This window comes from Herpailurus yagouaroundi, unplaced genomic scaffold (assembly GCF_014898765.1).
Source record: "Herpailurus yagouaroundi ecotype Mexico unplaced genomic scaffold, PumYag 29, whole genome shotgun sequence".
NCBI classification, from domain to species: domain Eukaryota; kingdom Metazoa; phylum Chordata; class Mammalia; order Carnivora; family Felidae; genus Herpailurus; species Herpailurus yagouaroundi.
The window spans coordinates 99,164,635-99,181,519 of NW_024412377.1; the positions used below are offsets into that span (position 1 = coordinate 99,164,635).

Consider the following 16,885-nt stretch of genomic DNA (forward strand, 5'->3'; position numbering starts at 1 on the left):
TAGTATCTTCAACAATAAATAGCCTTACCAGGGCACCTGGGTGGCTGAACTGGTAAAGCGTCTGACTTTATCTCAGGTCATGATCTCATGGTGAGTTAGAGCCCCGCATTGGGCTCTGTGTTGACAGCTCAGAGCCTGGAGGCTGCTTCAGATTTGTGTCTCCCTCTCTCTCAGCCCCTCCCCTCCCCATGCTCTCTCTCAAAAACAAACATTGAAAAAAAATTAAAAACAAAAAACAATAGCCTTACCATGTGGGCCAAGGGAGAGAAAACATGCACTGCTTTCCTCAACGGTACTGGCATGATACAAAGGTAATACTAATAAAGACTCAAGCGTAATGCTCAGTCTCGGAATAAGACAAACTCCCTTCAGAAATACTATGAAACGTTAGCTTTTGCCTCTAAACATTTTTCCTTAACTCCGGCTCCTTCTACACATTTCCACTAAAAATCTTTCCTGGAGCACAGAGGAGGAAGCTTAATCTACCTCCCACCGTCGCTGGATCCTGTTCCTCATGTACTGTAACTGCAGGGAAGATGAGGTTTCTTCACAAGATGGGCCCTACACAAGATGCATGTTTATTTGATTCCTTTTAGGTATGCAGGTCTGTGTTAAGGTTAACACATTACAAAAATGTACACATCCACAAACTGTTAAGATAGCGAGCATTTTGACAGAGCATTTCCTCTTTTTTTTTTCTCATTAAACTTTTGTTTTAATGGGTCTCAAAATTCTGTGACAGATTTTTTGGTCAAGTTGTTTCCATTAAAAAGTACTGATTTTAAAAACTAATAACTCAAAACTGCCACACACACACACACAGCAAATGGTCCACAAAACGTTCTCCTTTCCTTCTAAAGGTTTTATGGTGCATTGTTATCATTACCCAGTCTTTTACTATTAAACTTAAATGGCCAATTGGCACAACAGTTCTGAGACTGTTCTCCTACCACTTATTAAGACTGGGGTGGCAGGGATTGGGGACAATAATCATTTAGCCTTCTGAGCTTTCTGGGCAGGCTTGGTGACCTTGCCAGCTCCAGCTGCCTTCTGTCCACTGCTTTGATGACACCCATAGCAACCATCTGTCTCACATCATGAACAGCATAACGGTCCAGAGGAGGAGAGTCAGAGACGTTCCCAACACACATGGGCTTGCCAGGAACCATATCAACGATGGTAGCATCACCAGATTTCAAGAACTTGGGACTATCTTCCAGCTTTTTTCCAGAATGATGATCAATCTTCTCATTCCGCTCAGTGAACTTACAGGCGATATGAGCTGTGTGACAGTCCAGCACAGGTATATAACCGGTACTGATTTGGCCCGGATGGTTCAGGATTATCGCCTGAGCCGTGAAGTCAGCTGCTTCCATTGTGGGTCATTTTTTGCTATCACCAGCCACATGGACATCTTTGACAGATAGGTTCTTGACATTGAAGCCCATGTTGTCCCCAGGAAGAGCCTCACTCAGAGCTTCCTGGTACATTTCAACAGACTTTACTTTAGTTGTAACATTGACTGGAGCAAAAGTGACCACCATGCCTGGTTTAAGAACACCGGTCTCCACTCGACCCACAGGGACAGCACCAATGCCACCAATTTTGTAGACATCCTGGAAGGGCAGACTCGAGGGCTTGTCAGTTGGACGAGTTGGTGGCAGAATGCAACCCAGAGCTTCAAGCAGTGTGGTTCCACTGGCATTGCCATCTTTATGGGTGACTTTCCATCTCTTGAACCAGGGCGTGTTAGCACTTGTCTCCAGCATGTTGTCACCTTTCCAACCAGAAATTGGCACAAACGCCACTGTGTCGGGGTTGTAGCCAATTTGCTTACTGTAGGTGCTGACTTCCTTAACGATTTTCTCGTATCTCTTCTGGCTGTAGGGTGGCTCAGTGGAATCCAACAAGTTGTTTTACACGCAGTGTGTAAGCCACAAGGGCATGCTCACGGGTCTGCCCATTCTTGGAGATACCTGCTTCAAAATCGTCAACATCAGCAACGATCAGCTCAGCACAGTCGGCCTGGGATGTGCCTGTAATCGTATTTTTTATAAAGTCTCTGTGTCCTGGGGCATCAATGGTAGTCACACAGGACTTGCTTTCCACAGGGAGATAGCAATGATGATACCACGTTCACATTCGGCTTTCAGTTTATCTGAGACCCAGGCATACTTGAAGGAGCCCTTTCCCATCTCAGCAGACTCCTCAAATTTTTTTGGTAGTTCTTTTGTCGATCCCACTACATTTGTAGATCAGATGACCAGTAGTGTAGACTTGCTCTCTTTGCTAAAAATATGTACAGCTGGACATAATCACTAAAGTGGCAGATTCTACTTTTGAAAATTTGAACTTTCTGGGGTGCCTGGATGGCTCAGTCAGTTAAACGTCTCTTAATTTTGGCTTGGGTCGTGATTGCATGGTCTGTGGGACTGAGCCCCACGTTGGGCTCTGCAGCGACAGCACACAGAGATTGCTTGGGATTCTCTCTCTCCTCTCTGCCCCCCTCCGATCTCTTTCAAAAGATTAAAAAAAGTTTAAAAATTTGTAATTTCCAAATTCTATTGATCTCACACTCAACTTAAAGTTCATTTTTGTTAAATGAGCTTAAGTTACACTGAGAAATATTTTGTAATCCCTATGAAAAATAAAGCCCGTTGAATGATTAAACAGAATCCCAAGTATCAGGGGGCTCCAGCCTGAGAGTCTGAATCACGACTGTCATGAAGATAGCTAGCTAACCTGTCCCCAGGAATCACTTTCTTTTATTAAAAGTATCACCTCTCTTGTACCCCAGTTTAAAAAAAATTTTTTTTTTTTTTTTTTTGTACAAGTTTTTAGTTTTTTGAGAGAGAGAGAAGGGGAGGGGTAGAGAGAGAGAGAGGAAGAGAGAGAGACAGAGAGAGAGACAGAGAGAGAGAGAGAGAGAGAGAGAGAGAGAGAGAGAGAGAATCCCAAGCAGGCCCCACACTGTCAGTGCAGAGCCACATGCGGTGCTAGAACCCATGAACTGCGAGATTACGATCTGAGCCAAAACCAAGAGTCAGAAGCTTAAAGGACTGAGCCACCCAGGTGCCCCACCTCAGCTTTTAATTGAGAACAGGGCTGCCTGATTAAAAGATCTTATTTCCCAGGCTCTGTTGAAGCTGGCTGTGGCTGCATGACTAAGTTTTGGTCAATCAGATGTGAGAAGTGACTCAAATTACTTAAAACAAAATGGCATGCTCTGGACTTCTTTCTCCCTTCAGTGATAAAGACAGAGCCAAGTGGCCAGCCTGGGTCTCTAAACAATCTTGTAAGCCCGCTCACTTACCTCTGAACTGATGAATCTGACAAAAACCAACTTCTCTCTTATTTCAGGAACGACTGAAAGGACGTGTAACCGACCGGGCGCCCCAGCCACAGGGTTTTGTAATCCCTCGGTTACAGCTGTTTAGTCTGCACCCTAACAAGTATAGCTGTCGACACGTTATTTCTTTTCCTGGTAAGCCCCACCAAGAACCTTCTACCCACAAAATGATTTTGTATTAGGACACCTAAAAAGTCCAATTCATGTAATTCAGTTAACATTTATTTTACATAAAACAATTTTCAAAGAATACATTTAAAAACCATCTAGATACTGATTTTATTGCATTACAAAAAATTGAGAGGCACAATTGAAGTATTCAAATAAACTGTGAGGGGCGGAGGTGGGGGCTTAAGCTCGCTATCCATGGTGTTCCTTAGTCACTTAAAGGCTTTGGGAACAAGAGCCTTTACCACAAGGCAGTAGTGCACTTCATTTAGTAGGAATAAATCACATAAAATATATAATTTTATACAGAAAGTGTTATTGTACTGTCACTTTCAATTACTTATAAAAACTTCATTTTGAATTGCACAAAAGTTCTTTAAAATTGGTAACTCCCAGAAGGCAGGGCTTAGAACAAAGTATTTGTGTAAATAATTCATTACAAATAATTACGTTTCCATTTCTCCAAAGGAAAAAAATCTATGAAGGATGACGTTATTCAAACGGGACATTTAAAATTATTTTTTCATAGGAAAATAGGTCTACAGATTTGTCTCTAAGTCAGCTAAACTTGTTTTCTCCCTACTTTAAAACAAATCACAGATTGCCAAAGTTTTAAGTCAGAGTACCTATACCATAGCATAATGTGGAAGTGTTCCCATCAATTCATTTTTTGTATTATTCTACCATCGTATCAAATTATAAAAAAGGCACATGGGTACATTCTTCAGAACAGTTTTGGTCATTTAAGAAAAAAAAAAAAAACCCACACATTTGTAAGCAGTGATTTCAATCATGTTTAACAACAAAAATATTAAGCAGATTCATCTCAATTCAGGTGATACAGATTCCATGACACTTCTGTAGGCACTTCACTTTCCATAGAATTTCTTGTTCAGCAGGTAGATGAGAAGGTTTACATTCACTTTAACCTTATCAAACATTTTCATTACAGCTACGCCTTCATACTGCATCTGGAGTAAATCCTGAAAGTGTAAGGGACATCATTAAATCTCAAATTTAACCTTTTGCGTGCTTAAGAACATTCTTAAAAAAACATTCTAGAAGAATCTGTCGACAAAAATAGATTCAGTTGACCTAGTGACCTCTGTGGAGGTTCTTAAGTTTCAGTGTGCATCGGGATCATTTGGTTAAAAACACAAGCTAGTTAAAACACAGATTGTTGGGCCCCATGCACTGGAAGTTCTGACTTTGTAGCTCTGGGGTAAGGCCCAAGAATGTGCATTTTAACAAGGTCCCATGTGATGATGGTATTGATGGTCTGAGTGCCATACTTTGAGAAGCACCTACCAAAATGAAAGAAAACAGATTTTTAGAATTGATGAGCACTGCATGCAAGAAAACCATCATCAAGTTAATATCAGATGTGTAATTGTAACTTTTAAAAATTATTTATTTTAGAGAGAGGGAGCATGCACGTGGAGGGGGAGAGAGAGAATCTGAAGCAGGCTCCATGCCCAGCGCAGAGCCCCATATGGGGCTTGATCTTAGGACCCTGAGATCATTACCTGAGCTGAAATCAAGAGTCAGATGCTTTACTGACTGAGTCACCCAGGCAGCCCCGTAATTATAATTTTAATTGAAACATTCAAAATACAGATAATCCAGCAGGATGGGGCATATCCTTTAGACAGTGGTGTTTCTTTTTACAGTGGTGTTTCTTTTTCTTTCTTTCTTTTTTTTTTTTTTGAGACAGAGGGCACAAGTGAGTGAGGGGGAGAGAGAGGTGAGGGGAAGGGAGGGGTGGGGGCAAAGAGAAGGGGAGAGAGAGAATTGGGGCTCATCCGAAGAGGGAGTTGAGCTCACCTGATATGGGGCTCAACCTCATGAACCTTAAAATCATGACCTGAGCCAACTGAGCCACCCAGGTGCCGCAAGAACAGTGTGGTTTCTAAAGTGAAGTGAGCAAGGCTATCCCTTGGGGAGCAAAAAGAGTATGAGAACTCCCATTTAGTATTTTCTCTCATTCTTTAAACACTTAAATTTTGTGTATATATTTTACAAAGTATATTTTGAGTCTAGTAGTAGGAACACGTATACTTTATTTAAAAACATTTTTTTTAATGTTTTTATTTATTTTCGGAGGAGAGAAAGACAGCATGAGGGCGGGAAGGGCAGAGAGAGGGGAGGACACAGAATCTAAAACAGGCTCCAGGCTCTGAGCTGTCAGCATGAACATGTATACTTTATAAATAAGTATGTAAAGTGGGGATAAATGCTCATGTTATTTACTGAAGTTGTGGACTACAATTTGGAGAGCAGTGTACAAAGCTAGTCTTTCCTGATCTAGACTACTTTGTGTTCCTGTACTGAGAACAAGCCCTTATTCTCACGTCGGTCTATCGTTCTATGTTTCACTGCCACCACATAATCAAAGGACATCAACTCTTGCTAGAATTAGTAACTGGGTCACACTAATCATATGCATGAGATTAAGGAGCAATGTCTCACAATAACATAGAACAGGGGGGCTTCCCCAAATAGAAGATATCATTCTTGAACTGCCCTAGACTAATACCCGGACCTCGTTTTCTTGTTCCTAGCTCTGGAAACATTTTTTTTTTTTTAATATTTTATTTATTTTGGTAGAGAAAGAGAGAGAGAGAGAGAGGCAGGCAGGGAGAGAGGGGGAGAGAATCCCAATCAGGCTCTGCACTATCAGCACAGAGCCTGATGTGGGGCTCAATCCCACATACCATGAGATCATGACCAGAGCTGATATCAAGAGTTGGATGCTCAACTGAATGAGCCAGCTAGGTACCCCAAGAAACTTCTTGGTTCTTAATGATAATGCCTTGTATCTCTATTAAGCGAGGCCACCTGCACAAGTTGGAATCATCTTTGAGAGAACTTTAGCTGTTGCCAGCATCCCCCTCCACCTCCTCACATTCCTCCAACTGTACTCAAAGTGAGAGACACCTGTAGGTGTCTGCAGGGGAAGCAGCTGGGCCCCTAAGGTGGGGAGCAATGATAATGATTGTACTTGTGGATGGAAGATCAGATTTGAGACTTAGCCCCGCCATTTGCTATCTTATGACCCTGCGACATCACACCACCTCTCTGAAGTTGTTTTGTTTGTGTAAATTGGGACAACACTGCTAATTTCACAAGGGTGCTATTGGACATAGGAGATCAAAGTCCACAAGCCATTTGTAGGGGCCCATGCTTTGTCAAGATCAACTGTAATCCTGTGCGAGGGGCAATGGAGCAGACTGATGAACAACTTGGACTCCAGCTGCCTCTTGTGTAATGAATTCCCTGAACCTCAGCTCTTCATCTGGGAAGGGAATGGCGTCAACCCCGTAGCCCTTGATAAACACTGAACATTATTTGTGGAAGCAGAGCATCTTAAGTCGCACCCACCTGTTAGGTATACTGCTGACAGCTGCAGGATACAATTATGACATAATATTTAGGAAGTGAGGAAGGAGGGGAGAAGAAGACCCAGAAACATAATGTTAGAAGGGATCTCCCTTAGTTCTCTTAGAAATTTCTGTCCTTTTGCCAGTTCTTGTCTCACACTAAAGACCTGGCCATCAGGTAATTCACCTGTTAATGTAATTGTCTGAAAGCCATAAATATAAACAGAAGTCTGACTTTATTAGCTGTTAGATGCTGGGCTGGCTACTGGGGCATTCAACCCGTACAGAATGTAATGCTCTGCTCTCACCATCTTGAGACGCTCAATAATTCTGAATAAGGGGCTGTACCTTTTCATTCTGTACCAAGCCCCACAAATTATGTAGTTAGCCCTGGTGACATGTTCATGACTTCAAAAATCTGGGGTGTATGAGTTATCTGTATGCAGCGAAGGAGTAACATTTCACAATTCTGTGTACAGATGAATGGCATGAAGAGTTAATCCTACCGCATACTGAAACCTTAACAAAGGAGCAAATGAAGCTTGGTATTTGCACCAGTGTTCAAAGGAAGTGCCCTGGAATTCCTGAGGCCTCCCTGAACAGGTGTGTCCCTGTCACTTGGGATTCATCTGTCCAGTTGATGCTGATTGGTCTTGGGTCATTTCCTTCTTGACAAATACATGATACGTTTTTGCCACTTCTAAAGAAGAATGACTAACGAAGCCACATCCCCAGCAGCACTCTCTTTACTCTTCCCGTATTTATCTAAATGGTACATAAAGTCACTCAAGCTTTTCAGTTAAATTGTTGGATGGCTACATTTACTGGCATTTAAAAATAAGGTAGAAAATAACGCTGTTTTACTTATGTATACTTTTCACAATTACTCATTATCTTTCGTTTTCTCTCTGGACTCTAACTCACTCCATTATCTCAATGGCCCTTATCATACTCCTTTAGTTTTTTGTTTTTTGTTTTTTTTTTGTAAGTTACAAGCAATGCTAGAGGGGAAAGAAGGGCAATGGCATCTGCTCCTAGGAGGGGGAAATGCTTTCAGGGTTCTCAGCCAGGGGCTCAGCAGGCAGGGAGGCTAGAACTTCTCCCTTGCAGTGGCTCACCAAGGTGGTTTGTATAGATACACACAGACTACCTGGGAACCATTTTACTAGTAGTTTGGGACCCACATAAATAGGTGTTATTTCCACTGAAAATCTCTCATGTGAAAAAGAAAAACTCAATTACATCTTTTAATTGATCCTATGCTGAGGATCAATTTGGCAGAAGATGATCTTAAGCCTTGGACTGTGTTCTCCTTTCACTTTTTTTTTGTCATTGTCGTTCTTGCTCCTTTTGTTTTTGGACATAGAAACTGGATGTCTCAGCTTCTGTTCAAGTCTATTTGGCTTAAATATGGTCCTCGTGAGAAAACAGCAATAATTCCGACTGTAGACGCCATTTTTCTACTTGTAGATAACTATTTTGCATGTCTTATGTGCCTAAGCATTTAACAGATTTCATAAACTAATGTAGAAATGATGCTAAGCAGGAGAAAGCAGCAGAAATGAGGTCAGTAAAGTTCCAATCCTGGGGATATATAGTCTTACAAAGAAATCCAAGTTCCTAATGAAAGAAAACTTTTGGGGCATCCGGGTGGCTTAGTTCAGTTCAGCATCTGACTTTGGCTCAGGTCATGATCTTCTAGTTCATGAGTTCGAGCCCCACATTGGGCTCTCTGCTGTCAGCGCAGAGCCCACTTCAGTTCCTCTGTCCCCCTCTCTCTGTCCCTCCCCTGCTCACAAACCGCCCCCTCTCAAAAAATAAAATAAAATAAATAAAAAAGAAAGAAAAACATTAAAAAAGTAAAAATAAAATAAGAAAACTTTCTCGCCTTAATAGCTTTGAATACTTTTATGCTATTTTTTTCCCTCTAAGCATCAAAATGGAAACATGACTTAGAAAAGCTGACTGCTATGGTTTGCCATCTAAAAGCGTTTTAAGTTCTAATACTTTGAAAGATCAGAGCTTTCCACAAATCATCAAAGCTTAAAAGGCCAATATTGGCAAATAAGGCTTGCAGTGGTCATCTGTTACACCCCCGTGTTGTCATGAAGAGGGCAAGCCAGGGGAAGCACGCCGCACATTATAAAACTCACCCCCACTTTGCAGAAATCCCAGCTTACCTGAATATTGAGCTGTACCTTCTCCATCTCAACACCAAGGAATTTTGATCTGACATCAAAGATGCCCACATCTTCAGTAGATATGATATCAAATGTAACATTTTTAAACCTAGTGAAGAAAGGGACATTCACATGAGGAATTGCAATTCTATGTGTAAAGCTGAAACTAGTTAACGGAATCCTACATTACCATGCTTAGTGAAAGGTCCACCCGAAAGTCCTAAGGAAGCCTCCCCAACCTCCCATCATTCCCCTTCCCCACTCTGCTCATTAAAACTAGGTTTGATAACTTTTGTTGAGATTGTTGCCTAGAGCACCCAAGTAGATGCTTTATTACTGAAGAAATGCTACTAAATAGGGTCCTTGTTCTTTTTTTTTTAAAAATTTCTTTTTTTTATTTTTATTTTTGGGACAGAGAGAGACAGAGCATGAACGGGCGAGGGGCAGAGAGAGAGGGAGACACAGAATCGGAAACAGGCTCCAGGCTCTGAGCCATCAGCCCAGAGCCTGACGCGGGGCTCGAACTCATGGACCGCGAGATCGTGACCTGGCTGAAGTCGGACGCTTAACCGACTGTGCCACCCAGGCGCCCCTAGGGTCCTTGTTCTTAAAGAGCTTAAAATACAGTTGGAAAAATGGGGTTCGCAGATCCTGAGAATTAAATAGTGACTTAGACTGCTGAGACGCCAGTTGAATGTTTTAGATGGTTACTTTTATAGAAACTACAAAGACGAAGAAGCATTTTCTCTGAGTCAGTATGGTTGAGAGAAAAGGTATGCTGCGATAAACGGAACAGAAGCCAGGCCTGGAGAGAGGGCAGGAGTTAGAGAGGAGCGCACATGGTGAATGTGGCTCCCTGCAACAGTGATGGGCCACAAGGCTCACAGTTCCTTTAAAAGAGAGAAGCCTCTGGCACCCAGTGCGGGCTGCGGAGGAGGGTTTCCATTTTCTCCTCTACATCAAACACGCACACCAGCAGCACACTGCGAGAGTGGCTCTGACCCGGGTGTTGGCACACATAGTCTGTGGCTCTGAAGTGAGAAAGATACTATTGTAAATAACTCTATCAAGACAAAAAGACAGCTTTTCATTCTCAATGCTATGACTCAGTTTTTCCCGAGAGAAGGGGGAGGCTGGCAAACCCAAATGTACTGGACCAGCCATGGGAAACACGACCTGCTCAGCACTTCATACAACCCCTGGCACTGATGCTCGGGGTCTGACGGGCAGACTAGAGATTACAATACATGTACGTCCCCGCCCTGTCATCTGTAATCAAGGGTAAGCCTTGATAGACCAAATGAAGCTCTCTTCAAAGGCCACAGGAAACCAAAAAGAAGTGAGTCAGATTTTACGGGAGTGATTAGAGGGCATGTGTAATTCTGTGCAGATTCCAGGCCACACTCACTGGTTTGTCTGAAGGTCGTCTATCCCCAGCAGGACCCCCTTCTCATGCAGCTTTGCAGCCGTGTACCTCACTGGCTTGGCTCTCTTCGCCCCTTTCGGTTCTCCTTTTCCATCTAGCTTAATTGACCTTCGAGAATTTCTGAAACAATAAGAATAAACCACCTGTTGTCATGACGGCAAACTCAGAGGTTGCGGTGGTGCCCACCACTGTTCACGCTTGGCCCCCACCACCCTGAGTATGAAACTTTATTTTGTGAAAGTAGGTGGTGATTTTCCCTCGCCATAAAACCTCACTGCTGAAATGTAAGAGAAGGCTATTTACAAAGTGACCGACAGACTAGTACTTACTCTGTTTTCTCAGGCATATTGAACTAAGTGGCGATAGTAAGTCATGTCACAAAGCAGCTTTGGTTCCGTAATATGAACTGCATACTCCTAAGTAAAGGTATTACTAGGACTGTTTTAGTTTATTGAATAAATACTGTGTGCCAGCCATGCTCTAAGCGCTTTTTGAATACTGCCTCACCTTTGTAAAATCAACATTTCCATAGCGCTTGGAAATCAATTAATTCCTTTCTTATGATTTCATTTAGCTCTCATAGTAACACTTGTGAGGCTGGTACTCCTCTTGCCACCTTAAAGATGAGAAAACTTAAGTTCCAGAGTTCACTGGGCTCGGTCATAGATCACACAACGAAAGAAAGAATTAGAATGCAAATCTAGCTCGCCTAATTAGCGGCAAAGGTTGTAAAATGCCTTCAAGTGGTTGCAAGTAAAAAAAAACAAACAAAAAAACCCCAGCCCTCTAACAACCTTATTTCTACTGGGTATTATTAGCTGGATCAACTTCTTTCTCCAGGAATACAGTAATTTACAGGCTTCAAGGCAATGAATTAAAATTCAGAACTAGTGGGGCCCAAATAAAGGAGGTTTAAATTTGGTTATTTCCCTTCATCAAATCTTCTGTGATTAATGCAATTGATTATTCCATACAGCACCATTTCTTACTGCATGAAAACATTATGCTACACATTTAAATGGGTAATTAAAATTTGATTAGTATCAGCCTTAGTCTAGTAAGTAGGAAGGACAACAATGAGCAAAGAATACTCATTAAAAGTGGCTCTGCTGTGTATAAAAAAATCTGTAATATGTATGCTAATGGGTAATGGGGAACTGCCAAATTTTGTCTTTCATGTCAATAATAATTAAAAAAAAATTTTAAACGTTTGTTTTTGAGAAAGCGAGACAAACAGACTCTGAGCAGGGGAGAGGTGTGTCTAGAAGGAGACATGGAATCCGAAGCAGGCTCCAGGCTCTGAGCTGTCAGCACAGAGCCCGACGTGAGGCTCAAATCCACGAACTGTGACATTATGACCTGAGCCGAAGTTATATGCTTCACTGACAGAGCCATCCAGGTTCCCCATCAATGATAATGTTTTAAAAGCACTAAGTAATTTAAAATCATTAGGCCATATTCTGCTAGTAGCAAATACCTGGGGTTACCTAACATTGTTTATTGTAAATATTCAAAAAGTAAGAGTAGCTTCAATTTTTTTTTTTTAATCATAGTGTTTGGCCTCTTTGAGTAAAAGAGACCAAAGGGAAAATGAGAGTGCTTCCCCAAGCATTAAAGCTACTTCCTTAGGGGGCGCCTGGGTGGCTCAGTCGGTTAAGCATCCGACTTCGGCTCAGGTCATGATCTCACAGTTCGTGAGTTCCAGCCCCGTGTCGGGCTCTGTGCTGACAGCTCTGAGCCTAGAGCCTGCTTCACATTCTGTGTCTCTCTCTGCCCCTTCCCTGCTCATGCTGTGTCTCTCTCTGTCTCAAAAGTAAATAAACATTTAAAAAAAAAATAAAGCTACTTGCTTAGAATACAACAGGTCGAGCTACATGAATTTCAATACTGATGGGCAATTAAAAAGTATCTAAATGCACTCCTGACTTCTTAGATCCCAGTAGCAAATCACAAAATCCAGATTCTAGTTTTTTGGTTATAAAAGAAAGCAAAGAGTTTGCTTCCAAACCCCATCATCCAAGTGGGTAAAATAATTGACACCCATATAAATCATGACATTACAAATGGATATATGATTTTTAACTTACCGTCTTTTTAAGTTGTCCAAGCAAGTCTTTATGTAGGTGTCATAATAATTAATTTGCTCTTCATAAAATGCCGCCTTCTCATTAAGTGCATTCAGGGTCTGCTGAAGTTTTGCCAATTCAGCTTTTCGAAGCTTACGATGTATTCTTTGATTTCGAATGTCCTAAAAAACAAGTAAAGGCTATGATATGACATTTAAGAAGGTTAATTTATGACACTGCCAATTTGGGACAAGAAGAATGTGGACTATGAAGTCACTGTTTGTGACTGTTAACCTGTAACTTCCCTTAGTCACCTTAATCTTTATATATATATTTATATTTATATATATTTATATAAATATATATTTTTATATTTATATATATTTATAATTTTATAATATATATTTTATAATATATATTCTTATAATTTATACATATAAATATATATTTACATAAATATATATATATATAGTTGTGTGTATGTGTGTATACATATATGTTTAAGTTTAACTTAAGCAATGTCTGCACCCAACCTGGGGCTTGAACTCACGACCCCAAGATCAAGAGCTCCATACTCTACCAACTGAACCAGCCAGGTACCCCATAATCTCTGCAAACTAAGGTGCTGCCCCCTTCCTTGCTTACTTCAGACTGGCAAAGGTCACTAATTCATGTTAACAGAGATGCTAAAATTTATTTTTGTTTTGATGGAAAAGAAGAGAAGTATTTTTAGAATGACCATAAAATGAAATAGTGTTCTAAAAGGGGCATAAGGAAGACTTCAGTAGGAGATAGCAATTTCTTCAAAATGTTTTCAACATTCCACTTTGAAGAATACTTTACCTGAAAAGGTTTACATGCAATTACTGCATTCATTTTAGAAATAAAAACAAAACAAAACAAAACAAAACAATGCACTTTTTAATCTGGGAAATAGTTCTTTTTTTTTCTTTTCTTTTTTTTAATCTGGGAACTATTTCTGACGGCTTGCAAAAACAACTGAGCTCTCAAGGCTGACTGGAAAGATTTAACTTTGGTGACTACTGCTTGGATTTAAATACAGTTCCTAGAACATCACGTCGTTCAAGTTACTCACAAATTACAAGGGCTATGCTATGTTTAAACTTATAGACATAAGATTTATTTGTAATTCTAAATGGTAAATCATGAAAATCATAAAAATGATGCTTGTTTAATATTATTTTCCCTATGTGGACAAATTAAAAAACATTCCCCTAGGAATCCAGACAGACATACACATGTATGTGTAAAAACTGTCCATTAAACAGGATCTTTTGGAGGATACCTTCATGACAGCTTTTTTTAAAAGGCGAAAACATTAATTTTTCTACTACATATTCGCAAAGACAGATATTTTCCACCCCAGGGCTATAGAAAGAAATGTGACTTCCCTTGAGTCACAGTCACTTAGGCTAGGAGGAATAAGCCTATTGCCAAAAGTGACCATGACTTTCCACGGAAAAAAGAAATGGAGGTGATTTTCCACCAAGAAATTAAGACAATTTACTTTTTTTTTTCTGATCACTTAACTGCTGTGAACCTCCAGACCCATTTTTAATTTGCATGTTTGGATGCAAAGAATGAAATGTTCTTTGACCCAAATATGTATTTCCTTATCCTTGGCAAACAGATCTCAGCCATTTCCTGTGATCTTTCCTCACACTAATTTGAGATCCTTTTCTCAGGAAGTTTCCCAACGTTAAAATACGGGATGAAAAAACAGAAAGCAACATCTAAGTCTCAACTGCATTTAGGGTCAATTGTTCAGAGGCAAATTCTCAGGGACAAAGAGTTATCATCTCAATGCCAGGTCCTAAGAGCAATTGGGCTATATGACAACTCAAGAGAGAACTCTCATAGAAGTGTCATTAAAAAAAAATTTTTTTTAAATGTTTTGTTTATTTTCGAGACAGAGAGAGACAGAGCATAAACCGGGAAGGGGCAGAGAGAGAGGGAGACACAGAATCGGAAGCAGGCTCCAGGCTCTGAGCTGTCAGCACACAGCCCGATGCGGGGCTCGAACTCACGAACCGCGAGATCATAACCTGAGCCAAAGTTGGACACTTAACCAACTGAGCCATCCAGGCGCCCCAGAAGTGTCATTTTTAAAACTAGTAGGTTTTGGGAAAAACAAAACCAAAAAACTAGTAGGTATTGGAGTGCCTGACTGGCTCAGTCAGTGGGGCATGTGACTCTTGACCTTGGTGTTGTAGGTTTGAGTCCCATGTTAAGTATAGAGATTACTAAAAAAATCTTTAAAAAACCCCACAAAACTAGTAGGTATTGTTTTAAAAGTATAGATGAAACTTGTCTATTCCATTTCCTGAACATTTATTTCTAGTGTGTCAAATGTCCTAATGACTTGGAAAAGTTGTGACTTTTCTCTATTAAAAGTCATCAATGGGGGCACCTGGGTGGCTTAGTTGGTTAAGTGTCCGACTTTGGCTCAGGTCACGATCTCATGGTTTGTGAGTTCGAACCCCACATCAGATTCTGCTTTCAGCACAGAGCCTGCTTCAGACCCTCTGTCAACCTCTCTCTCTGCCCCTTCCCCACTTGTTCTCTCAAAATAAATAAACTTTGAAAAAAAAAGTCATCAATGGGTGTGGAACCCTTAAAAATATGTAATATTGGGGCCTGTGGGTGGCTCAGTTGATTAAGTGTCTGGCTCTTGATTTCAGCTCAGGTCATGATCTCATGGTCGTGGGATTAAGCCCTACATGTGGCTCTGTGCTGAGTGTGGAGCCTACTTGGGATTCTCTCTCTCCCTGTCTCTGCCTCTCCCCCAGTTGCATGCTCTCTCTCTCTCTCAAAATAAATAAATAAATGTTAAAAAAATAAAGCAAATGATCCTTTAAAAAAGTCAAATAAAAATCTGTAATATTGACCATGGCATTACAACTATGAATTACAACTATGTCACCTCATAGACTGCCCAGCATATGACCAACGATTAGCCAGTGTTGGTCTGCTAAGTGTAGAAGGAAGAATGCTATTTTCAAAAACCTTGGCAATCTCATTGAGAATGTCTTGGTACTTATTTTTGGATGACACATGTCTGGTTTGTTCCAAAGTCCGAAGATTTCTCTGGATTTTCCTCTTCTTCTGCTGCAGGGGTAGCTGTGCATCTTCAATCATAGACTGGCTATGCTTCATTTCTTCTGGGGCCTGGGAATCTATAATCGCACGGCTCTCCATGTCTCTGGCATGATCTGCTTCCTGAAAAGGGAATATCAAGATGTTGACTTTTCTCTGATTCCCCCATCTCACAAACTCATAAGCTGTGTAAGGCAAGTTAATGTCAAAATAAAAGAAGTCCTCAGGTCAGAGTTCAATGGCCAGAAGCAGCACGTGCTCATGGATTTTGAAGTAGGTCTTTGGAAGGGATTATTTCATCTTTTTGAGCAATATAGCAGTGGTGGCAGGCCTATTGTGAGCAAAATTCTCAATGGCTCCTTTAGTGCAAACATGACAGATCACCTTAGTAACAAACATACTCCAGTGGGGAACTGATGTCTTATAATTCCCTGAACGGAAGGATTTCCATCTGCTAGAGACTTCAGTTGAGGAAACTAAGACTGCATTATTCATGAAAACACAGCTAACACCCTGAACATCCAGAACCTGACTGAACTCTCACACCTCAGCCATATTTATGGAGATCTGTAAGCCAGGAAGGCAGAGACCTTTGTTCTAATGAGGGAACAATTCTCAAACTACCAACTCTGAAAAACCTGCAGGGTTTTCTGGAACCAAAATGGAATAAGAATATTCGAGCTCATACTAATTTCCCAAATAAATGAAGAGTAAATGAATGAATAGAATTTGGACAGGTTGTTAAAAAAAAAAAGTTTTCTAAGGAGACTGGTGATCTTCCCATTTCATTAGATGATTGACACAATAAATGAAGTCTAAGGATACAAGTATTATCAGATGACAGATCAGTATCACCTACACAGGAATAGTTAACCAGGCCAGCAGTAAATAACAATAGCAACTGTAGCACCTAATATGTTGCTGAACATCTAATATGAGCCAGGTATTCTACCCACTTAACATGTTTTAACTCATTTTTTACTGCTGTGAATTAAGTACTATTATTATTCTCATTTTATAGCTGAGAAAACTGAGGCTCAGAAAAACTTCTAAGTGCCCAGAATTACATAGCTAGGAGATGCAGCATTCTTAGTGACATTTGGGGAAAAATTAAATATTCAAAGGGACTAAAATTCTCTTACTAAATTAAAATATTCCACTCACATTGTTTAAAAATATTCATACATTAACCAACATCA

General features: G+C 40.6%; 1 protein-coding gene and 1 pseudogene across 3 annotated transcripts in view; both read right to left on the reverse strand.

Annotated features, from left to right (window-relative positions):
- Nucleotides 1-688: 688 nt before the first annotated feature.
- On the reverse strand, nt 689-2,592 carry LOC121041948 (elongation factor 1-alpha 1-like; annotated as a pseudogene).
- Nucleotides 2,593-3,546: 954 nt separating this feature from the next.
- IQGAP2 (IQ motif containing GTPase activating protein 2) overlaps nt 3,547-16,885 on the reverse strand; it is a 298,102-nt gene continuing 284,763 nt past the window's right edge. For all 3 annotated transcript variants that reach the window (XM_040450363.1, XM_040450370.1, XM_040450378.1), the window contains 5 exons: nt 15,597-15,809; nt 12,591-12,751; nt 10,486-10,623; nt 9,078-9,186; nt 3,547-4,500 (listed from right to left, as the gene is read on the reverse strand). In XM_040450363.1, coding sequence (XP_040306297.1) covers nt 4,387-4,500; nt 9,078-9,186; nt 10,486-10,623; nt 12,591-12,751; nt 15,597-15,809 — 735 coding nt within the window. In that variant the 3' untranslated portion in view covers nt 3,547-4,386. The remainder of the gene's footprint in view (nt 4,501-9,077; nt 9,187-10,485; nt 10,624-12,590; nt 12,752-15,596; nt 15,810-16,885) is intronic.